Source organism: Plasmodium coatneyi, chromosome 12 (assembly GCF_001680005.1).
Source record: "Plasmodium coatneyi strain Hackeri chromosome 12, complete sequence".
NCBI lineage: Eukaryota > Apicomplexa > Aconoidasida > Haemosporida > Plasmodiidae > Plasmodium > Plasmodium coatneyi.
Window position 1 is genome coordinate 4,495,758 of NC_033567.1, and position 25,730 is coordinate 4,521,487.

Genomic DNA, 25,730 nt, shown 5'->3' on the forward strand with positions numbered 1-25,730 from the left:
GCACCTTTTATATAACACTGTTGCTTATAGCATAGTGGTATATTTTTATGGTTGTATTTTTGTAGCTATATCTACGCAGCTTCACATGAGGAGAAACGGGGAGCAATTATGTAAGGCGTACAGGGGCTACAAATTACATGAAGAGGTTACGAATTACGTTGAGGGGCTTTCCCATAAGGAGTATGAAAACTTCAAAGGGAATGTTTCAATGTAGAGGGGCACTGTTGTCATGCAACGGGGGGGGAGTTTCACATGTACATATGTGCTTAAAAGTTCGCACGTGTTGTGGATATTTGAGTGAAGCATGAAGCTGAACGGGTGTTGGAGCAACAGGAGTTGAAGACAAAAAAACAGGAAAAAAAAATAGGAAGAAAAAATTATGATGCTACGCATAAAGTCGCTTTAAACAAAACTAAAAAAGCTCACTTCACTACGATTATCGCATGAAGTGACTGATTAATTTAGGCGTCACCAAGGGAAAAAAACGGGAAAACGCAAAAAAAAAAAAAAAAAAAAATGTAAAGTGGGGTAGTGCTCGGCGCATGAGATGCTTATGTGGATGTACACTTGAAAAAGAATAAATAAACGCAGATCTATATGCACATAACATAACGCATATACGGGCGCGTATATACACCTGCTTAGAGAACATGAGTTTCCACAGCAGAAATTTTAAAGAACGCCCTATGAGGGGATAAATATTCTGTGCATATGATGGTTGAAAACGAAGGAGGGAACTAGCAACACGCAAAATTGGGTGTTACTATACAAGACCATTTTACATTGTTGCGCCCTTCCCGTTTGTCAATGTTGCATGTGAATTTTTTATAACACAATACGCAATTGCGCAGAGTGAATTAAACACTGAAAAATAATGAACAAATGTAACAATAAAAAAAAAAAAAAAAATGCAGAAAAATGGTAAAGGAGAATGCCAACTTGTAAGATTACATAATTGCATTTTTTCGAAAAAAAAGTGAACACTTCAAATTACCAAGTAACTGATTTTACGTTCCACGTTAAGTAAAATGTTTACGTGCTTTTTGCGTTTGTTATAAGAGTACGTAAAAAAAAAAAAAAAATGGGCCACAGTTAAATGCCCCATTTAATCTTAATAATGTATGTTGTAAACTCTACGCATTTCTAAAATTGAAGAGAGAAAAATGAGTAAACGTTCAGTTTGCAAATTTACGCACAAAATGTGAATAATGGTGTGTGCATGTGTGGCGGATGAGTACATCATAAGCTTTACAGGGTGTATCTAAAAACGAGGGTAAAAAGAAAGCCACGTGTGCCATTTGCAACAGCATAAAAAAAGAACTGTTAATTTCAATAAGTTAGCGAAAAAGGAAGAAAAAAAAGTGACCTGTTACATGTACATCCGCTGCATTCGTTTCGCAGAACAGCGGTGTGTACGTGGATTATAGAAATTTGAAAAATATACAAATATAGCTCCGCGAAGTGATTCCGTGATGACACAAAACTATGTTTAGATAAACGTTCCAGGGTGTGTGTAAATGGATGGCAGTGCTTAGCCCGTAAGTGCAAATATAATTATGCCTTCCCCCCTTTTTTGTGATTTTCCGTCCTGTGTTAAAAAATGAACCCCCCAAAGGGGAAAATTGTATACATATATATGAACACACATTTTATATATATATATATGTGCGTTAAGCTGAACAATACAGACATTAATACAAAGGGTTGAAGACAAAAACACGTTCAATTTTGCAATCGCGCGGAAGCGGTTAGCCAGGATAACCTGAATTTGCGAATTCGCTTTTTTTCATTATCGAGGTACTCCTTCAGGTATATCTGTTTTTCTACCCCAGATTCATCTTCATATTTGTCTCCAAAAATTTCCTGGACTTCCAAGTCCATCTTTTCTCGACCAAAACGCACATACAGGATTTGCAGAGTTTTCTCCACAGTTATGTACCCATTCATTTCGTAGTCGAACATGAAAAACTGAATTATGTTGTATAGGTCACTCGGTATTTGCTTCTTTTTGTCGTTTACGCAACGCAAGTATAGAAAATAAATTTCATCATAGTCTAGACAGTTGTCCATGTTGTCATCGAATTCCCATATCATTCTTTCGACTTCGCTCTGGCGGAAAGTGGGGATGGGGGGGAAATTCTTTTTTATCGGCTTATTCGCTCATTTTTGTCTGCCTATTCGTTCATTTTTATTGGCTTATTCGTTCATTTTTGTCTGGCTATTTTTTTCTCCCTCCTTAATTTCATTAAAGAGACACATCATTGCGTTTCCCCTTAGGGTAATCTACAGTTGGCGAGTTACACTACGCCGATTGGCAAAAGTCATAACGTTCGCATGCTCAACAGGGGGAGGGCACTACAAACTCTCATTCGCCCACATCTTTTGCATCATTTTGTATGAGGTTGCAGAAGCGAAATGCCTAAAATGGATGTACTAAAGAATGAGTAACTCATTTGAACGCAAAATGGAGCAGCGGGAGGAAGCATAACCTTGGAAATCTTGTAATTATATTTATGCAAAATGTCATGCAGATTGCAAACGGAAATTTTTCCTGTATTGTCCTTGTCCATCATCTTAAAAACTCTCTGTAAATTTTTTTTTTCCGTGTTCGAAATTTTTTTCAAATTTTTAATGTCTAATGGTGCTATAAATCCATTTCCACAAATATAAAAATTGGGATTCTTTTCACTATTTAATTTTTCGATAACGGGTATGTACGGGTTGTCGTTCATTTTGTTGGCTCTATTTGCTTTTTTTTGTAATTGCTTCTTAACTATTCTGGAGGATTTTCAATTTTGTTAAACTCGTTATTGAGTACCACGTGGTGAGTAGCATTCCTTCGATGACAATGCCCAATTTTTGGGAGGAAAAATATTTTCCATACTTTTCAAGTGTGCAAAAAAAAAAAAAAAAAATGATAAGGAAAAGGGGAAATAAATCATGCTACTTAAATGGACAAAAAAAAAAAAAAAAAAAAAAAAAAAAAAACAGGGACCGAACCGCGAAAGAGAGAAATGTTAAAACATTTATTTAGGAAGAAAAAATGCATTTCAGCACTTGCGGAGTTACCGTATCGTAGGGGGAAAATACCAATGAAATGTTTCTACAAAGATAAAATTCGCATTTTTTCCCTTTTTATGCATCTTCAAAATTGTCATTTTTTTCCATTTTTTATTTCGTTACACATGTCTAACTGCATGAGAAGCATCAAAAAAAGGGACCTACTTATACACATGACCTACGTGAAGCGAATTAAATAGCATGCACATGAAATAAAAATGTTCCCACAGAATGCACCGTCATGTTGAAAGCATAATGGCATAGCGCAAGACTGATTGATAAAGCGCAGTGTGCCCTAATGTGACATTTGCTCACCTCCTTTTCTCCCTCTTTTAAACGATTTCGAAATGGAAGAAGTCAACACCAGCGGAAACAAGGAAAAAAATGCTAAATGTGACGAGGAAGAAAGGGGGAGGTCCCCCTTTTTGAGGCCCGCCTACTTTGTCCACAATAGAGAAAAGGCTTTAAAAGAATTTATCAGGAAAAAAAATGAGAACATGACAAAAAAGGGCATCTTAAAGGATAACATTTCTTGCAATTATTTCCAGATCACTCCAGACATCGTTACCTTCACTTCTTATGCCCCCTTCAAGAAATACGAAAGGGTGGTAACGTTAAAGTAATTTGCTCTTTCGCCGTTGTAAAGAAAGGACAATAAATTGCACAGCGAGGGTGTCCAATAACATTTTGCATGTCTGCGCATATTCGGAGAATTCGCATGAAGTGTGCCGAAAAACAGTTAGCAAAATGTAAGTCCCTTTATGATGGTAATATTTTTGCAAAAATTTTTTTCTTAAAAATTAATTCCTGTAGAAATATCGACGCCAACGCGAGGAACCTCAAGTTCGAGTTACGAGAAAATGATGTCTTCAAAGTGAAGTACATTTCGGATGTCAAAAAGAAGGTAAACCCTTTAAATAATTCCCATGTGCAGCATGTAAATTTTTTTTTTTTTTTCTGAATAACTGCCTTTTATTTGCATTATCATGACCATTACTTCATTTTTGTAGGTTGCCCCCGGCATGCTATTTACCTTCAAGGTTGGCACTTTACGCAGCGTAGTGACCTTTTTTATGTTTGCGAATAGAAGGGCAGTCTTCAGAATTACACGTTGTGAAGATGAGACTTTTACAAAATAGAGGGGAGAAGCGAAACTCTTCCGAGCATATGAACCTATCGAGTAACAATTAAAAGGTTCCGTTGAAAGTACTTTTCGATAATGCAACCATTTCTTCTCACTTTAGGTGGAATTTTACCCGCAGTCGTGTGAAAACTACGAATATGACCTGGAGATTCAGACAGAGGTACACAAGGCGTGTACAGCAGAACTGGGCTGCATCATTTTTGCCAGTAAAAAGGAAGGCACCTCCATAGTTGGACCATCCCCTTCTTTTTTTTTTCTTTACCCCGTAAAAACTGCACAAGCGCTCATTTCGGTCGATAAAAACTCCCTTCTACATTACAGGGTAAATCCTTTAGATTGCCTATCCGATGCATGAACGATGAAATAATTTTGGATGTGCAAGACGAGATAAAGATGAATGAAACTCCGATTTATATGAAAAGCGAAAAAAGCATAACGATAAAAAATATTGGGAAATATGAAAATAAATTTCAAATCAGCTTAACACCTCCCTTTTATGTTAATTCTTCTATCCATGTGCTGAAGGAGGGGGAGATGATAGAAGTTAGAATTTTACCTTTAAAATGGCGACAGGGGGACACGAACCTTCTTAGCTTATATGCGCAAAGTGACGCGCTTCCTTTTGTCCTTTTGAATGGGGCCCACTCCTTTTTGTGGGTACAGATACATACCAACACATGGGCGCATACTCTTTTGCACAACTGCAGACGAAGATCACGTTCCTCCCTGTCCAGAAAAGAACTTACGAGGACTACATGATAATAAATTACGAAAATGTAATGCGCACATTAAAATAGAGCCTATCTATTTTGCAGAAAAGAATAAGCCAAAATGTGCAATGTTCTAAAAAAAAAAAAAAAAATTTTAATTTGTTAGGGAATAAGGACCCACACCAAAATACGAGGAGAAGGAATTGTGGCCGAGGTTTTAATAAAAGATAAGGATCTCACTGCTGACGACGTGTACATTAACAAACCGAAAGAAATAAATATCGCCATTAAAAATTTATCCTTCTTTTTGCTAACATATAATATAACAAAGTATCATGTGTACGAGTGTAAATATGTAAGTGCAAGCAGCCGGGCGGAGCATTCCGCGCGCAGGAATTACTACATAAAAAATATATATATATATATATGTCCATATATATATTAAAATAATTTCCGTTCCGCAAGGGCAGACGCAATTAGTCATTCCCATTTTTATGCATCTCAGGATGACCCTTCATCGGATATAAAAGATGTGACATTCGACGAGGGGGATAAAATAATCCAAAAGACGTTCATTCGGGACAGCGAATTGTTGGACGAGAATATTGTAGAAAATGCCCTATACAAAAATGAGGAATCCTTCCAGGGGGATGGCGGAAGCGGAATCACGAGTATCGATAACAGCAGTGATGATATAAACAGTGTCCATAGCAGCGGTGATGACGACAGTTGGGGAACAAGCCCCACTGGAGATGACCTATCCGACGGGGAACCCCCAAAGGAGCGCAAACTACACGACGAAAATAATGACACATTTGATTGGGAACCTTCTGATAGGTCACTCCTATCACATTATGATGAGCCAAAAAAGGGTAAAAGAAAAAAAAAATTAATCATAGACATATCCCCGAAATGCAAGAAACTGTACAGCGACACAAACACCACCATCACTGTTGCACTATGTCCCCAGTTTGCCTCATTTTACAAAATAGTAATATTCTTATTTATAAGAGGATACAAGAAGGAAGAAAAAATAGTAGTGTACTTCAAAAGTATAGCACCCGAAATTGTCATAAAAAAGGGGATCCACAAAATTGATAACATTCTTATTAACACATGCAAAAGGCTATCCTTCGAACTGGTGAACAACACTCCCTTTGATGTTCCCATGAAGGTAGAAAAAGTAGAGGATAATTATAACGAATTTGAAGTTGCAAGAAGAAAGTTTGTTTTACTGAAAAATTCTACGCACTCCCTCGAAATGGTATACATGCCAAAGGCGAATGGTGCATCAGAGAAGACATTCATAATTCATCAGAAGTATACAAATGTGAAAAGAAAATTACAGGTAGTGAGTACGTGCAATTTTCCGCAAGTCCTATTAGACGTAGAAGAAATAACCTTTAATCAAGTGTCACACAGCTTTGAGTACAAAAAAACAATTACCATTGTTAACAAATCAGAGTTGACTCTTCATTACGGATTTAATATTCCTAACGAATTGAAAGATGAAGTAAAAATTGAAAAAAATTATAACAAATTAGACAAATTTGGGGAAGAAAAAATCGTCTTATCATTTTGCCCTAAGCAAATAAAAGCATACATGACGTTTTTAGAACTTTATCTAAGTGAACTTAAAACTTATAAAAAGAGCCTACCTTTTCGTGCCATCTGTTCCAAGCCGAAGGTCTTGTGTGAACCCGTTTTTCTGAATATAGAACCTATGATTATAGATAAAATGTACAGCGAACAAATTAACCTGATTAACAAGTCGGAAGACACGGATGTGAAATATGAATTATTTGTGGACGAAGAGATCTCCAACATATGCGATTTGCACATTTCTCACCAAGATGGAGTGATCAGAAGAAACCATGTCCAAAGTGTCAACATTAGTATAACGAGCAAAATTATAGGGTACATCCTCATCGTGGTTAAGGTTAAAATATCTGGATGTGAAGATCTTCTCTTTTTTAATATTAAGGCTTACTGCACTTGTCCCACCGTAAAAATTATTCCTAGTATAATTGACTTTGAAAAATGCAACTGTTTAGATGTAAAGGAAAAAGTCATAGAAATAAAAAATGAAAGTCCGATTAATACCTTTATCAGCTTGTCCAACGAGCTACCTGTCTTCAGCTTTTCGAAAAATAACTTCTATATAGAACCACACGAATCCGTTTTTGTTCCTGTCTGTGCTGAGTGCTTAGACACAGCGGCGTACACGGATACGCTCCGGGTGAACGTTCATCGGAAGGAGGATATTTTGGTTCCCCTGAAGGCACAGGTGAGTGTTTCTGCGCTCCGATTGGGGGTGCATGTTACGTGACCGCCATTGGGTGATCATCATAAAATGCAACCGACAAGCTGTCAAGCGGTCGAGCCGGCAAACTGCCATATGGCCATATGGCAATACCGCTTCACCCCTTCTTGCAGGGAGTCGGATCGCCCATCCTGGTTAACCAAAGTGGCATAAACTTTGAAGTCACTCATACGAGCAAAAAATACATCCGCGAACTGATCATCTCCAACAGAGGGACAAGCGAAAGAAGCGTATACTTTCTCTTCGAATCCGAAAAGAAAAGAAAGAAAAAAAATGAAAACCCTGAAATATTTGGCGTGACCCCAAGGAACGTGTCCATAAAAGGGGGCAGCGAAGTGGTGTGTATTGTAAGCGCGCTCAACTGCAAAGAGGAGAAATGCGAGGATATTCTCTACGTGCATGAAGATACAATCGGTAAGAAGAAAGTGTGTGCTAGTTTTAAAAAAATAAAAATAGAAGCTTCGTTTGTTCACCCGGAGATCGAAATATGCAACATTGCGGATTTTGTTTATGACTTTAATGAGCAAGGGGGAGTGGAAAAAGATGACGACTTGGAGGACTACCCCACGGAGGAGTGCCAAAACTGTGTAGACGAAAGAGGAGGATGCAGACCAAATCAGCGTGTTATCCATTCGAAAAACATGAACAGACTAATGCACGAAGTCGAAATGAAGAATCTGCGAAATGCAAATGTAAAGTTCAGCTTGTCCACTAAGTTGCCCTTTTCTGTGGAGCAGGAAGTAATAGAACTAAGACCAATGGAAAAGAAAAAAAACCGAATCTTTTTTGACGTGGATTTTATGAATAACAAAATTAGTAACACTTATCAAGATCATCTGATCGTCCACTTTGTAGAAAATGGAAGAAGACAAAAATATGAATTGCTTGGAAAGACGATATATCCCAATATTGTGATGAATAAAAGTTCTGTAGACTTTCAGTACATTTTAAAAAATTTATTTGCCCAAGAAACAGTGGAAATAAAAAATGTGTGCAATTTTAAGGTATACTTCCAGTGGTTTTTTGAAGAAAATAATATGTATGAAAACTTTAATCAAGTTTTTAATATAATTCCCCATAGAGGTTTTTTACTGCCTTACGAAAAAAAACAAATAACGCTTACTTATAACAGTATAAATGAAAACTATTACAATGTTAATGTTTTGTGTCAAATTAAGAATGGCCCCATTTATCCTCTCAAATTGATAGGTGGATATTCAGACATTAAATATAGCATAAACAAGAGGGAGCTGAATTATGATATACACTATAAATCCGTAGGGGAAGATTTGCTAACCATCCAAAACACAGGGAAAATTAAACTTTTCGTTGAAATTGTTTATAATGTAAAATTTCCTTCTCTACTGTATACAAATGTGAATAATTTTTTTATTGAACCGCAGAACAGTAAGGACATTATTTTTTACTTCATACCTGGTTTTCCGCAAAATGTGACGGAGACCATTTTGCTTAAAATTTGCAATTTTGAGGAAATTAAAGTGACTTTACGTTCCAAAGACAGATCGAATGTGTTGCTTCTGACTGTTCATGATGTTGCGGATGGATGTGTTGATAAGAAAAATGGAGAACTAGCGGAGGAAGTGTACCCGCAAGAATGTGGACCAAACGGGGAAATAAAAAATGGGGGGAGGAAAATAAGCGAATTTGACCACATAGACAGCTTGATAGAAAAAGCCCTTTTACCTGATAACGAGAATTCCCATTATGAAAATCAGAGAAAGGGGCTGATCCAAAGGCTCAAAAGGAGGTACTCGGGGGTATTCCTTTCCCTCGGTAGGCATATCGAAGAAATATTGGCCCTTTATCACGACCGCGTGGGAGGAGCTAGCGCTCAAGGGGCACACACAGAGAGGAATGACGAACGGATGGGAATAATTGGTGACGAGGATGGGTTGAACGAATCGGGTGAAGTTCACGGGGCGAACCAAATGGACAACTTATCCGGCGGCTCAAGTAAAAAAATTGACTCGTCCGAAGGGTCCAAGCGAAAGTACAACCTTATAGGCATCTTAAAAAGCTACTGTGCGAAAAACAGCGGTCTTTGTGGTATCTTTTCCGATTTGCTGAAATGTTTCATTTTGAACCAAAAGGATGACAAGTACATTTTGGGGAGCTTTTCAAAGTTGAAGAAGTTAGGTAATCATTTTTTGCAGCTTTGATAATGCGTGAGATAGGGGTGTTGTTATGTTCACGCCGCAATGCATTGCAATGTTCTAAAGAGTGGTGTGAAGTCTACATCCTTTGTCACGTGTGTAACATGTACAGTTTGTATAGCTTGGCGCAATGTGGTTAGCTTATGCCCCTTTTTTCCATATTCCCCGTAGCCAACTTCGAGAAGCTGTCCTGCCACGGTTATGTGAGTAATGAGTACATCCTAAGATACCTGAAGCGAGTAATTTTAGAAAACAACAGCGAGCTGCAACGGGTCTGCATAAACATGGGCAATGTAACGATTAAGGAAAAGAAGGAGGGAGTAATTACGCTCAGAAATTTAAGTAGAGAAAAAGTAAAATTAAATTACCATCTGACCAATCCAGAAATGAAGGACATAATAACATTATCATGCGAACATAAGGAAGTAGATAAGGACAATTCCATCGACTTGAAAATTATAATAGATAATAAGTGTGCAAGCGAAAAATTATTTTCAGAACAAATGTTCATATGCATGAGTGACAAGAATTACTATACGGTGGATATAAAATTTAATTACATCATCCCCGATCTCCATCTATATTATAGACAAATTCATTTTGAAAAAGTGGAAGTGAAAAAGTGTCTATGCAAAACGAACCGATTGATAAATACCAAAAATGTGAATGTAAAATTTAAAGTGAAAAATATTATTTTCTACAATAAAAAGTTAGAATATAATCACTTAAAGAGAAAGGCCCAAATTTTTATAATACCCAGTAAGGGGATCATTAAGAGTAACTCCTTTTTGGACATTCGCATATTCTTCGAACCTTCGGATGTTTATAAAAACGCCAAAATAAATATCGAGCTGTTTATTTATCATTCGAATCTTACGAAAACCATGGACGTTTATCTGAACAGCGTTAGAGATCACGTGCAGGCTGACCCGTCTGACATTATTGTGAAGCCGCTCCTCCTCAACAGTGGGAACGTCCACCACAAAATGAAAATTACCAACTTTAATAACTATTCCAAGTATCTGTTTATTTACAACTTGGATAACTACTATAAGTACTTTCAAAGCTTCCTATATGATCTCCTATCCATTTATTCACATATATACATTGAAAAGAACGACGAAGTTGATTTTTTTTATAGTAATTTGATGCACTACTTGGTGGGTGTGTACAGAAGGCAGTTAGATCGAATAAGAAATTGCGACAAAGGGGGGAATAACCTTCTGAACGGTGACTTAAATAGTTATCTCACACAGAGCTGGCATAGTAGCGAAAACCAGGAGGGAGCAACACACGAAGAGAAGGGTGTCAAACTGGATGATGAGAACAAAATAGGGGAAAGAGACCCAATACATGTAAAAGACCAACTCGTAAAGGATCAACCTGCAAAGGATCAACCTGTAAAGGACCAAAAAGGAAGTAAACCTGCAGAATCACAGTGCAAAGAGAAAAAGGGAAAAAACAAATCAAAGAAGAGAAACGAAAAGGAAGGACAAAAAGAGAATGACAAAACAGATGAAATAACAAACAAGAAGGAAAAACTGAATGACATACTAGCCGATTGTATACCTCCAAAAAAGGATGGTCCAGACGGAACAGTAGGTACAGTCCCGAATGACCAACAAAGGAATATCAAAATTTTAGAAAATAAAATTGCCATTTTGGAGGAACTTATACAGAAGAACGAAAGGAAGTACAATTACTTTGAAGAATATTTAAAAATAATAAAAATGAAAAAAAAAGTAAAACAAAATTTCCTGCTCATTTGTCCAAAATATGTGAATCATAGGGGGATTGGAAGGTACGTGGTGAATAATACCGTTCTGAATTTTTCTCCCCTAAGAAGAACAGAAACGGGTAGTAACCCTGAGTGTGATAACTTCCTAACGATTGGAGAAATAGTACGATGGTGTAACGAGATTAACGAGAAGGACAACTACCCGTCCAGCGTGAAAAGGAACTTCATTCATTACATCATCCACGAGAGCAATATAAACCGGAATAGACATTCTACAAAAAAGCTAAGGACGTCTAACAGAGGAATGCACGAAAGTTTGGCGAACTCCACGAATGCAGCATATTGGGGGGTTTCTACAATTTCTGGGCATACGCATCAGAACAGCTTAGACTACTACGTGAGTGAAGTGCTAAATGTGGGAGAGAAAAAGAGGGACCAAGAGCAAGCCGACGATGAAATAAACACGAACGACGGCATAAAAATTAATGAAGATAAAGATTCACACCTAATTTTAAAGGGAGATACGCCTCACGAGCGAGTAGGCATCCCAAATGAAGATGCACATGATGCAAAGGAAACAAAGGGGGATAACGTAAAAGAGTATAATTTTTCAAATGTGGGAAAAAATAAACTCAAAAAAATACCAAATTTAAGAAGCATAAAATCTAAGGTAGACAATAAGCATGCGATAAGTATGCACAGGAAAAAAAACAACTGCAGGAATGACAACGGAAAAAACAACGATGGTGGTAGCTTCTTACCCCAGAAGGCATTCTTTAACAAGTACAACTTGAGACACAATTTAGATTACGTGAAACACTTTTTTCATTTTGCCCTCCTTAACGATGAGGAGTTTATGACTGACGTGAAATCATTTTTAAAATTAACCATGACGGAACGGAAAAAAAACAAAGGAGAAAATTCTAGCAAAAAGAATAGCACCTTTGCAAATCTGCTTGAGATAATTCTGCAGAAAGTGCTACTCTCCCCATTGTACGTGAATGGAGTGGTGTTTTTCTTTAAAAAAAATGAATACATAAATTCGGAGTGTTTTTTCACCACATTTTTGAGGCTCACCTCGGATGAGAATAATCATATAATTTATTTAAACCCGGTGGAAGGGTATGAGGAATTCTTTAACCCGTCTAGCGGGACGGACAGGAGGAAAGACGCGGAAAGCGAAGGGGGAAAAAGAAGCGACGCAAAGGAGAGCCCAACAACGGACGCACAAAGACTTAAATACTTTTATGAAAATATGACAAAAAAATACCAAGAAAAGATTGAACGGAAATTAAAAGAGAAAGAACAAATCGAAAAAATAATGGAGACATTAAACGGACACACCGATTGGGGCAAAGCTGAACTGGTACCACGCACTGAGGATGGTAGTGATAAAAAGAAGGGGGACACTGAAGTAGAGGGGAAAATGGCCAATTTAGAAGGTCAAACAGAAGAAGTAGGAGAATATTCTTCATCCGTTGAGCAAAAAGACGGAGATGAATTGCTAAGATGCCCTAAAAAAGGTGATCCATGGGTAGACACAAAGGAGGGCGATATGTTAAGCGAAAAGGGGCCAGGCATGAAAAAAGACGTACAGTGTAGGGACGCGAATGTGTACAGCGCTGTGGAGAGGCTGTATGAAAAAATCGTAATTTGCAAAGAAAAAAAAATCCTGAATGAGAAAATAATTGGCCAACTGAGCACGCACTGTATTGAAAGAAATGCACAAGTGGATGAGCAAATTATAAAATATAATAAAAAGGTGAGCAAAATAAATAGCTACATGAAGAACAACGACTATGTAGAATATGTGTCATTTTACAAAGAGTTAAAAATTGTATTGCGCAACTTATTGAGAGATCATTTAAAGAAGGGAACGGATGACGATTCGTCCAACTTGGCGTGCCACGATGTAGAGGATTCTCTCGCTTGTAACAAGCAAATGGGAGAAGCAACTGATAATGAGACAGCACAAATTGGGAAAGAAAAAAGATGTAACATGTTCGTAAGAAGAATAAACATCCAACTTAGTGAAAACTTTGTGGAAAAAATATATCAGGAGGACGAGGAATTGAAAAAGGTAAATAGTGGAGTCATCGACGGGGCAGAGATAATGGGAGAGCAAACTGAAGAGGAGGAGATTGGAAAGGTCGCAGAAAGTTCCATCAAAGAAGTAGGGACAAACAAAATAAATGACAAATTTGATTCGCAGCATGTTCAGAAGGAAAGCGGTGGAGGCAAAAACAGAAATGCCGTCAGAGAAAAAATGCCAAATGGAGATACAGCGGAACGTTGCAACCAAGCTGAGGAAAGCGTAAAAACCGTTGTTAACAGGAATGAAGAACTGGTCAGGTACTTAAAACAAAAATTTGTTCAAGTCAACTTCTTTTACTTTTTTATAAACGAAGAATTGTGCTTTAGAAAGAGGAATGTTCTGAAGGAATTTTCCAAAATGGTGCAGGAAAAATATAGAGACGTAAGAACATCGGCCTACTTCTTTGACATCCCAAACTCGAAGACGTACGACGCCTTCAATATGCAGAGCTTCATTCAGATCAAGAAGAATTTGGAAAAATGCGAGTCCAACTTTTATGTTACCAATGAGAAGGAGCAAGCTGCGGTGGTGGCCCCGAAAGACGTGCGCGAAGAAGACAATGTGGAAAAAGAGGAAGAGCCAGGGGGTGAACTAGAAAAGGTAGATAAACTACATGATAGGGAAAAGCAACAAGCACAAATGGAGAACGAGTTACAGGGAGGCAAATCCAAAAAGAAGAAAAAGGATAGGAAAAAAGACAACACAAAAGAAAAAGAAGCAAAGAAAGACAATGAAGAAAAGGAAAAGGACAAACTTGAGGACGCAGGAGATGAGTACAAAAGTGAGAAGAAGGAGAAGAGCAGGAAAAAGAAGAAGAAGAAGCGAAGTGCAAAGGAAGGCGAGGGTGAAAAGGAGAAGAAGATGGAGATTGATACGGAGGAAAAGGGGGAGACTCAACAAAAGGGGAAAGTACAGGAGGGGGACCTACTTGGTGATTCCCCCCAAAAGACGGAAAAGGACCATAAGGAAGGCGAAAAAGAACACATCAAAAGCAAAGACCAAGTGGAGGAGAAGAAAAAGAAGGGAAGAAAAAAGGAAAAGGAAAAAAAAAAGGATACCAAAGAGAAGCTAGACGAAAGCAAGTACAAAAAGGGCGGTGAAGTGCCGGAACATAGAAACGACCTCGACAATAAGGGAGAAAAGAGCGAGAAGAAAAGCGAAGAAGGAAAGGAACCCCCCAACAAAAACGCAACCAACGATAGTGATGCGAACAAGCTGTACCTTTACGGCGGAAAGGAACTTACGGAGGAGGCTTACTTTGAAGAATTGGAAAAAAAAAAGTATGAAATAAAGGATGAATATGACCACATTTTCTATAACATTCGCAACGCACGTGCAGCAGGTGAAGCGGGAGAAAGTGAAAAAAAAAAAGACCATTACGTGATTGAGTTTTTAGAAGTAGACCAATCCTACGATAAGAGGGACGAAATTCGATACAGAAATATAACCCATGTAATGTTGCAAAAGAATACATCCACCGAAATAAATGTAAAAATTAACACCTGCAAAATAGTGAACATAAAAAAAAGAATATGCTTAATAGACCTCCTTGGGAACTACTTTTATTTAAATCTGCTTGTGGTGATTGATAAGCCTAGGATTTACTCCAATCCGTATTTCATATTTAGCAACAGCGTTGTTATGTGTGCCCCCCGAAGTAACTGCTTTGTTTTGTGCAAAAGGTTGTACAATTTTGACCGGGTATTGATCGGAAGAAATGTCCACTCATTTAATCATATCATCCAGGGAGAGTTAAAAGAAGAGTGTGAAGAGCACCTCCTAAATTATTTAAAAATATTTACAGATATCAATTCGCCCAAATTTAAAGGAGCAAAAATGAGAGGGAAAAACATTACCCCCATTTTGAGCAACTCAAGTAGCAACGAAAAGGATAAGTATAAATCGAACAACTCAAATAAGATGATGAAAAATAATGAAATTTCTAAACATTTGTATAAGCACATGCAAGTTTTAAATTTATTTAACACCTCTCCCTTCGATTGCTTTGTCGAAGTTTCTTTTGACAATGTGCCCTGTAGCAATGACAAAAATTACCAGGCGAATGAACTTAACAGTGCCGATAATTTCATAAGCCATAACGATTTTTACGTATACCCGAAGAAATTTTTCATTCTCTCTAAGAAATGGAAAAAAATTATCGTTTTGTTTTTACCTAAAAAGGTGGGTCCCTTTTTTGAAAAATTGCACCTGTCTATATATTCTGTAACAGGTGGGGCAGTAGATATGAATTATCAGAAGGGGTTGACGAATGGGGACAAAAAAAAAGACAGCGGGCCACTCTGCGATAGTCCTTTCTCTAACGACATAGAGTTAGACTTAGCCAACAAGCAGATTGACAATTACTTGTATGATATATTCTCCTTATGTTTAACGGGGGAAGGAATAAAGTGCTGTCTGAAAATGAGCGAAAGTTACTTAAACTTCCACAAAATTCTCTTAAACTCAGTTCAGCAAAAAAACGTAGAAATTAGGAACTGTAGCTACTGCGACCTTGCCTGGTTTGTAGACCCCGCCGACTTGAGGAGCGACTCCCCAATATGCATAAATCCTACAAAGGGAAATTTACTAAAAAATGAAAGAAAAACGCTAACAGTTTCCATCAAAACGGATAGCGCAATGGCGATAAAGAAAGAAATAAAAATCAACTATGTGGAGAAGAATTTCAGCAAAAGTGACAAAATGAAGAACAACGTTTATTTCACATCCCTCACCGTGGAAGGAGAAGTTTGCAAGTCCTTCATTCAGGTGAGTACCGAAATTGTGAAGGAAGATTCAGAGGAGAAATTCGCCCCACTAGCAGAAGGTGCCACCATTGGGGAAACCATATTAAAGCATAACCGTGCTGCCATGAAGGAGTCTCCCCAAAAGAGCAAGCAACTGTTGCCTGCCCACCTAGGGGACGTTCTAGAAGAAGATATTAACTTCAAATATGTAAAGGTAAATCAAATCAAAGCATGTTTGATCAAAGTGAAAAATACAGGAAAGTTCAAAATATTCTACGTAGCAGAAATAAATGAGGACTCCTTTTTAAATTACCTATGTGTGGAATGTCTAACTGACAGTATAAATTCAAACGAAATGAAAATAATAAAACTGAAGGTAAGATCAGGTAGGAAGGTCAAATTGCAGAATGTGCCTCTCCTGATACACTTTTACGACATGGAAAACAATCACATTCAAACGTACAAATATTCCATTTCTGTCTCTTTCGATTATAACTATGTTAAGGTTATCCCCTCTATTCTTAATTATGACTCTGTGGAGGTTAAAAAGGAAGAAACCCGATTCTTTAAAATTATTAATGATGGACATTTTGACTTTAAATACGAGATAAAATTGTTGAAGAGTAAAATAAAGAACGCAGAAAAGGATGAGGTGTTACGGTATAACAATTTGGGATGTGTGCAATATGATGCAAATGCTGATTTTAAGAGCCCCTTTTCCATTTCACCAATTAGCGGTTTGGTGAAGTCCAAGGGGGAGGAAACCGTCACGGTTCAGTTTAATTCTTCTGAAGAGAGGCAGTACAGATTTGTCTACATTGTGGAGGTGGAAAATCTCATGTCGGACACGCTACATACTGATAGTAAGAAGAAGGATCATAGGGTTAACAGACAACCCACTGATAACCACAGAGAAGTCATTAAAATTTTTGCCTCTTCTGTGAAGCCCACCATTTCCTGCGATGTCAAAAACATATTCGAAGAAGTTCTACTATTAAAAAAAACAGAAAACTATGCCAACTTTTTAGATAATTTCCTAGGCAAAAACAGCTACTATAATTCAGATGATAATACGCTATACTACAGATGGTGCCACGTGAATGAGTGCATTAATGAGCGGATAAAAATCTGCAACACGTCCGATGTAAATGCGAAGGTTCATATAGAAATTAAGGAACTCGAATTTGCCAACTATAGGAATAAAAGCGGAAAGGGAAAAGAAAAGGAACGCGAAAAAAAGGGGGATAAGGGAAAAGAGAACGAGAACGAACCAAAAAGATCCAGCGTCATTCCCCAACAAACACACCCCATCCGTTTTAACATGCGAGTTCAAAATGACAATGAAATAAAGTCAAAATGGTATTTGACCGAATTGAATGAACAACGGGGTGGTGTCACCTACGGTGATGCGTCCTCCTCTCTCAGCACCACCACAGAGGTTACGCGTTACCAGCACAAATATTTAGACATATGTTTTTATTCAAACCAAATAGGAAGTAAAAAATTTCTCGTAAATATTCACCTGACCAATCAGCAAAACGTGCTATGTTTTTCCTTTTACATAAGTGTAGAATTTTTTTTGCCCTCCATTAATCTGATTGTTCCACAAAGCTTGCTGAATCAGCGCCGACAAGATAATATCTACGATTTGGGGGATATCCACCTGAACAGTGTCATTTCGTTTAAAGTGCGGTTAAGAAATTGCTTCAAGTATCCCGTCTTTGTGAAGGTCTTCTTTGAAAGGGATAATTTGGCGCTAGATTGCTGGCGGGGTATGGAGGAACGGAAGGGACAACTAAAAGAAAGAGTCAACCTCGTGAATGAACCAAAAGAAGCGCAACACAAAAAGGGGGATGCAAAAAATAGCAACGTTTCAGAGTCCACATATGAGAAAGGCATTCCGCGTAACGATACAAACCACCATACATGTGTGCAGGAAAAAAAAGATATTTATAATGCCACAAATAGGAGCTCCTTTTTTACCACCATTGATAACTATGTAGGATTACGCACAAGAAACAACACCACCTATTTTGACTACAAAAATGTTAAGGATTTACTGTACAAAACTAGGGAGAAGCAAATGCACATGTTCAGTTGGGGCTACCTCTACTACATAGGCCATAGCAACTACATGATAAGGGAAAACGAAGTGGAAAGTATTAAAATAAAAGTGGATAAAAATAAGTTGGAAGAAATGATAAAGAGAAGGAACACACAAAGGCGGAGCTTAAAAGGGATGGAAGGAGAAGAGTGTAATGCGGTGGATTACATTCCAAATGAGCTCGATGCGACTGAGCAGACAACTACCCCGAATGAGGAGCTTAACAAAAAGGGATTAGAAGAAGACAGTGAAAAGGGGAAAAAAAGTGTTATTGAAAAGCTAAAGAGGCAAGATCCGGATAAAAGTAAGGATCCAAAAAATGTGCGTGGAAATTTAACCAAAAATTCGACTACTCTAATCGCTGGCCAAGAGAAGCAACTTTTAGGAAGCATACAAATTAGCGTGCTCAATAATAACTACGAATTTTACAATTTAAAGTTCCTTGGAAATATAGTAGAAACGAACAACTACTGGAATTTAGAACTCTTAAAAAATAGCATAAGAAAAGTGTATAACGGTAAAAACGTGGACATTTTTAAGAATCACATCAATTTTGATCTTTTACCTGTGGGGTATAACCACTCATTTAGGGTTCCCTACGTGAACGACAACAACCACGATTTATTCTTCCAAGTAGAGGTGGAAAAAAAGATAAAAGGTGTCATTGATATTAGGCCTTTAATTGGTTCCATACCAGCCAATAGCTCCTTTCCGTTTTCTGTTCAAATGGACATAAGAGAATCCATCACTTTGGTGAAGAAGCAAATCTCGTTTAAGTTTTCTGCAAACCCTTTTAACAAAAAGAATCCCAAAGGGAAGGATGAAGATGGAGTGTATAATGATTCCTTATACGTAAGTTTAACCTCGGAAGAAATAAAATTTTCCTGTAGTAAGAAAAAAATTATTTTCAAAAATGTTCCCTTCTTTAATTATTCCAAGAGCGAATTGGTGCTGGAAAATATGTCCAATGTAAAGGTATTTGTCGAATTGAACATCGTGCCACTAAACGGGGTAGATGACATAACGTCTGTTTATGCTTTTCGCCCGTTTAGCGAGAAAAGGGTTGCTTTGTTAGTGAACAGGATGGATAAAAATCTCCTAACTGATCAAGTTACTGGAGAGAAGACAGAACAATTGGGGAACTCGTCGGCCAATTGTAAGCAGGGGGGGAACATTAAAAACGCTTCAGAAGTTAACGAATTGGTAGGAGAAATAAAAAAAAATGAAGATGGACACGTGGTTGGTAACCCTAATGGGGTAAATATGGAAGATGAGACGGGCGAAAATAAACCCATCGACGAGTTTTACATGACCAAATACGACTTGACCTTGTCTGATTTGGGAGATAATTCGCGCAACGGGGAAGGAAGCGGCTTTAATGAGACACACATTGGAGAAAACGACGTGATTGGAAAATGCAGTGAAATAATTGGAAGTGGAAATGTTGTAACGAGCAAAACACAGCAGCAATGCAGGGTCGTCAAAAAATACATAACCATCAAGGGAAAGCAGAAGAAGCGCCTGGAACTGTTTTGCTTTCACCACATGTATAGGAAAACTTTCGACGCCGTGCTTCACATAAGGATAAAATTCTCCAACGAAATTAGCGTACCGATCAAAATGACATTCGAAAATTACGATCACAGCAATGAATTTGTGTTGGCGGATTGGAATCACAACGGTATTGTAGACAACATGGACGAGAAGAAAAAAGTCCCAAAAAAATACAAAATGGTTGTACTGAGCAGGGGAGTGTTAAAAAAGATAAATCATAAAATATACATGCTGAACATTTCGAATGAGAGCTTACAGTACTTTTTCGAGAAAATCAGCGAAACGGGACAGAATGGAGGAAGAAGCTGCATCCTGCCAAATAGCGGCAAGCATAACGGGGAAAATAACAAGAGCGAGAATCACAACGACAACAATTCCGAATGTATTAACTATAAGGGGTGTGTAAAAGAAAATAACTTTTCCCTAATAAGATTCCTGTTTAACATTTTCAATTCGATGGACTACAATGGACGCTACAACCTTTATGTAAATGATAAGAAAGAGCAGTCCATAGATTTTGAGCTGAAGGTAATTGAGCCCCTAACCTTTTTTAATACGTCTTCTATACATGTGAACAATTTAATATTAGGAAAAAGCTACTGCTTCGTTTTTTACCTAATCAATTTTGACCTAATGGACATCAATTTTGAGTTTGACCAGAATTCTTACAATTCGTTTAACAGCAAAAAGGAGACCATCAAGATTGTTCCATTTAGGGGTACTGTAAAATCATGCTATAGGAAGAATAAGTACCTGTATAAGGAGATAAGAAAATTAAATAAGGATGATTCAACAAGCGTAGATGATCCCAACAAAAAGGGAACCATCACGGATGGGAACTCCTCCTCTGGTGCGATTTCCACGTTGAGCAATTCTGACCAAAGTGATTCTAATGGAAGCGGTATTCTGAGTGATATTCATAACAAGGGTGCGTTAATTGGAGAGAGAAAAAGTGTAAAAAAAAGGATAAAGGTCAATTACGTAAACCATTATGAGAATACTAAGCTGCACAACGATAGTGACAACTGGTCATGCTCGTTGGCCAATTCGTCGGACGGGTCGGCATCTTCATCAAATATCAGTTATGGAAAAAATAAAGTAGAACGAAGAGCGCAAAATGAACGAACCATGTTATATGGAAGGTACAAGAAGGAATACATCCTCCCGGCACATTTCCCCCAATGGGAGTACATAAATACGTCATGCGATTCGGGTAGTGAGTCAGACAGCGAATGGAATAGCCAAGCATGCGTCAGCCTACCGGAGGGAAACAGCGGAAAGGATGAAAATTCCCACAGCAGTAAGTATTTCCTGCTTAATTATTACCTGAGAAATATATGGAAAAACGATAGCAACAAATTTATAAGAGACGTTAAACATGTGCGGGGAAAAGGAAGGTGTAAAAAAATCAAGCTGTTCTTCAAACCACATCTGGAGCAGTTCTACAATTTTAACTTGCTATGCAGAATAGGGTCAAAGGAAGAACTGTTACAGGTTAATTTCAAAACGCAGGTCAGTAAAATTAATATAAATTGCTACATTGAAAATTTTGACCAGGAAAAAGTGCAGCTAAATTTGGAGGACAACACATATAGTGGAAAGCAAAAGAAATATAAGAGTCACCTGATCCATATTTACGGTCATATAGATTTTAAAGAAACTTTAATAGGAAGAAAAAAGTTGTCCAAATTTGTTATTGAAAATTTAGGTAATTTCGATCTGGTTTATAAATACTACCTACAAAAGAAGGATGAGGAAATTGATATAACCTGCAGTGGGGATTGCATTCCCCAGAATTCCACCTATTCCATTTCTGTTGAATACAACCCCTTGAAGAACCAAACATATGTCAACTACTTGACCATTAATATTATGGACTACTATCTTATTAATTTAAAAATCACTGCAGTTGCTATTGACTTTTTAATTAATTTTTCTTTTTACAATTATGACTTTGGCAACGTTATTTTGTTCCCCGTATTGGATGACAGTGGTAAGATGAAGGGCATAACGAACATAGATCAGTGCTATGAAGAGAGTTTTTCCTCCAGTGATAGCTCACTGTCGTCTTTGATTCATACCTTCAAAAATAATGAAAGGGATAAGAGGGTGAAGGAGCGCGAGGAGGAGAAGGCTAAGGCGCTCGCTGGTGAAGACGCGCAGAATGAAACTGGGAAGCATAAAAAGGGCAAGAAGAAAAGACACAAAAGGGACAAGCAGGACAAGAAGAAGGAGAGTAAAACGAGGAAGGATAATACGCAGAATGAAGTGGACGAAGAGGGGGATGCCACTGAACAAGCTGAAAAAGAAAAGGGGGAAGACAAATCGAAAGAAGACCATAAACAGGAGAAGCGAAACAAGGAGAAACACACACCAGGTAAGGAGAAACACAAAGACGATAAAACAGAACAGGAAAAAGACCAAAGCAAAACAAACGATACTAATTTGAGCCAAAGTGCAAAAAGTGGAAAAAGCGGAAAGCACAAAGTAGCGAATATTGTGGGAGCCAAAATTAAAGAGGCGAAGATGCAAGAAGATCATGCAGACAACGAAATGGACGTCCTATCAGAAAAGGAAAGCAACAATGTGGTAGAAGCGAAACTGATCATTAGCAACAATAATGATGTAGATTGCTACATAGAATATGAACTGAATGAGGAATGCCTTACCATAAGGAATTATCGAAAAAAGGTACACCTGAAAAGAAAAAGCAAGATCTGTCTTTTTATCCAATTTAAACCAAATGAAGAGAAGAATTATAACTACAAAATACCTTTTATGATAAACGGAGATGTGGGCAAAATGGTTTACATACACCTAACAGGATCAGCCACGCATTTCAAACTCCCCTTTTCAAGTAATAATTCGAACGAAATAAATTTCGAGAATGTACATGTGGATAAAGAAAGCATTTCAAAATTTACACTTCACAATAAAAATTCAGAAGATATATATTTTAACGTCTTAAATTATGGCTACTTAGAAAAGCACTACCTTTCCTTTGTAAAGTTTGATAATTCTGTTTTGCACATTTTAAAGAAGAAGGAAAAAAAGACATTCGAGGTGAAGTTCCTCCCGGAGAAGTATCTTAACGTGGAAATTCCCCTATACCTTAGTGTAAGCTACCGGGGGAAAAAAATTGCCTATTACTTGACCAGCATTAAATTGAGAAGCATATGCTACAAAATTGTTCTGAAGGAGAATTTGCTCACTTTCAATAAGGCGGGGCAGCAGGACGGGCAAGCGCTGTGCTCCACAGACACAAGTGGAATTAGCCAATTTGAGGAAGTTAAGGAAAAGCTGTTTAAGGGCACGCATGGGAAAGACTCCATAAAAGGAAGGAAAATCCAGCTGCACAACAGGGGTGACATGAACGCCCAGTTTCAAATTGTGTACCCACAAAAGTACGAAAAATTCTTGCAGGTATATCCAAAAAAGGGGATTATCTTTTCCTTCAACATAACAAGCATTTACATCTTCGTGGACACCGATTTTGTGACGAAGGATTTGTTCCTGAACGATGTGTCCGTCGATTTGCTCCCCAAATTTAATAAAATCAATGGCAAAATTTTTTTAAACATATTTATTAATACGCGTAATGACATGAACAAGTGTAGGAGTGGGTATGTGAATAATTCCAAGTTGATCACTGCGGGGGAAAATGTACAGAGTGGGCAGACCGCCAGTGTTGAGGAGGCTGAAAATGAAGGGGGAAAAGATCAGGGTGCAGACAACTCTGAAAAGGGCGAAAACACCCATTGTGACGACAAAAACGTGAATGCAATTTGCCTAAAAAATGAAACCGTTGTCACATTCCTGACGGACATCAGAAAACCGATAAGCAAGACCATCGAAATATGCAACGAAACGGAATCTAACTTTAAAATGAAATATAAGTTCCTGTCCAATGAAGGCAATTTTTTCTCGCTGGAAAAACATGAAGACGTTGTGAAACCGAACGAAAGCGGCACATTTCAAATTGTTTACAATCCTCTTTTTGTGCAGAAAAGGAGGAAAAACAGTAATAACTATCACAACACTTTGTGCTTAAAATATTTGAAATATTTTCCCAAAATTCATCATATATCTAAGCTGGTAATTTATTACCCGAACGAGGTGGTGAAAAATTATACCTTATTAGGCTATGCAAATAGTAGCAATTACGAAAAGAAGAAATGTTTCAATTTCAAATCGAAGGTTTTGAACAGTGCTTCCATCAGAATAAGGAATTGGCTAAATGAAAACCAGACGCTGTTCCTTTCGTCTCTTGTTTGTGACAAAGACTTGAATATTTCGCATAGCGACTGCTTCTTTTTTTACGTGAGTGCAGCTGTAGGCAGTTAGGTGTACTATCGACGGGGCAGCAATTTAAAAAAAAAAGAAAAAATGGTTAAACGAAGTACAACTAAACGAAATGCGTAACGTACAGAAGTATCCGATAGGCAATGAGCGCCCCCCACCTGGTCGAACAACCGTGGAAGCGAAAAAAAAAATGCGAACCCTTATTACACTTCTCCACCCGCAGATACAAAACAAGGTCGAGCTAACCAATAAGGAGGAAAAAAACGTGCCATTTAAAGTCATATCATTGAAGGATGGAATGTACCATGTGATACTGACCTTTTCGAATGAAAAATATGAAGACGCGTATAAGATCCTCCTCCAGTTTGAAATAACCAAAAGCGAATTTCTGTCCATAAAAAATGTAAAGGGAAATAAAAAAGAAATAATAAAAGAGCAAGTGAGCATTTATAACCCCCTGGATGAGGATATAAAAATGGATGCACTTGTTGACTACACTTACGCATTTTTGGACAAGTCTATAATTCTCCAGAGGAAAAAAAAAAATACTATTAACATATACTTCTGCATCGTTAAAAACGAGATCGACAGAGATGTCACCATTTCGTTTGCTAACAAAACAACAGGAACGTACAAATTTAAATTTATTCTCAACGTAAGTATGAACAACTTCGAAGAAAACTTTTACTTCAATACTGATTTGGGATCTATTCAAATAAATGAAATATCCTTTACAAATGTGTGTAACCAGAAAATTAATTACGACGTGGTTATAGAAGATTATGACGAGGAGAACAAAAACTCCAAGCAAATATTCCAGTGTGTCGACAAATCCATCAGTGCTAAATCTGTGGATACAAATTTTTTCTTAAAGAACGAGACCCTCAATAACTTGACGGAGAAGATTAACCTTACCGTGAAGTATAACCCCCCCGACGTGCAGACGAATAAGGCCATTTTGAAGCTCCTCTCAAAGGAGGGCATCATTTACAAGGTTGTTAAAAAAGAAAGCGCGGAAATGAAAAAAAAAAAAAAAAAAAAAAAAATGAAAATGTGTGACACTGCTTCATTGTGGAATGATCGAATGTTTGAATGATGAAGAAGCAAGCGTCACGCGCGTGTATATCGTGCACCAGCGCATACATACTCACAATGCGCTGCTGCATCTTTAAACACATTTGTAACGCTAAATTCCTTTGCAGGGGCTACTAATCGGGAAAAGTGTGGCGCCGAAACCGAAGGGACCGATATTCTGCTCATCGCAAAAAACCACACTCATTTCTTTTACGAATCCGTTCTTTCACATGAAGCAGTTTTTTTTAAAAGTAATAAATCGCTCGTGAGAGTTAACAAGTTCGACTTCGCGGGAGCGCTAGTACTGCTGGGTGTATATGTTAATATATCCTCATTTCTGCCTCGCCCCTTTTTTCCCCAAGGCGGACGAATTCTTTTCTGTCCCATTTGAAGTCACCAAAGTAGAAGCGCGCCAAACAATTCATATACCACTTAAATGCAAAGCGACAAGTGCCATCTCTGGTAAGAGCAAAAGTGAATGTTCAACCGAATGGCGTAGCGCGAGGGCGCACACATGTGTATATACAAGCGTGTCGTGCTTTTACTGTTGCTGTTCGTTTTTACTCAGTTTTTCGAAAATGACATTTCCTTTTGCACGTTTCTTCGTATACACCTTCTTTAAGGCAAGCTTATAATCAAGTCGGAGGATGGCATCACGTGGATGTATTATTTGACAGGACAGTAAAATAAAATAAAGTTACTACTGAA

The 25,730-nt window shown here is 37.7% G+C and overlaps 2 protein-coding genes across 2 annotated transcripts; one reads left to right on the plus strand and one right to left on the minus strand.

Moving 5' to 3' along the window:
• Window positions 1-1,529: 1,529 nt before the first annotated feature.
• PCOAH_00046760 (Uncharacterized protein) lies at window positions 1,530-2,844 on the minus strand (the record flags this gene model as incomplete). Its single annotated transcript, XM_020061460.1, has 3 exons — window positions 1,530-1,588; window positions 1,763-2,109; window positions 2,490-2,844. The coding sequence occupies 3 exons, from the start codon at window positions 2,730-2,732 to the stop codon at window positions 1,555-1,557; spliced, it is 624 nt and encodes a 207-aa protein (XP_019917014.1).
• Window positions 2,845-3,407: 563 nt separating this feature from the next.
• On the plus strand, window positions 3,408-25,707 carry PCOAH_00046770 (Uncharacterized protein; the record flags this gene model as incomplete). The annotated part of the gene is made up of 14 exons (XM_020061461.1): window positions 3,408-3,679; window positions 3,874-3,964; window positions 4,071-4,100; window positions 4,305-4,433; window positions 4,526-4,747; window positions 4,912-4,980; window positions 5,081-5,269; window positions 5,420-7,201; window positions 7,351-9,394; window positions 9,583-23,966; window positions 24,172-24,942; window positions 25,151-25,273; window positions 25,385-25,484; window positions 25,646-25,707. The coding sequence occupies 14 exons, from the start codon at window positions 3,408-3,410 to the stop codon at window positions 25,705-25,707; spliced, it is 20,268 nt and encodes a 6,755-aa protein (XP_019916150.1).
• Window positions 25,708-25,730: the final 23 nt, after the last annotated feature.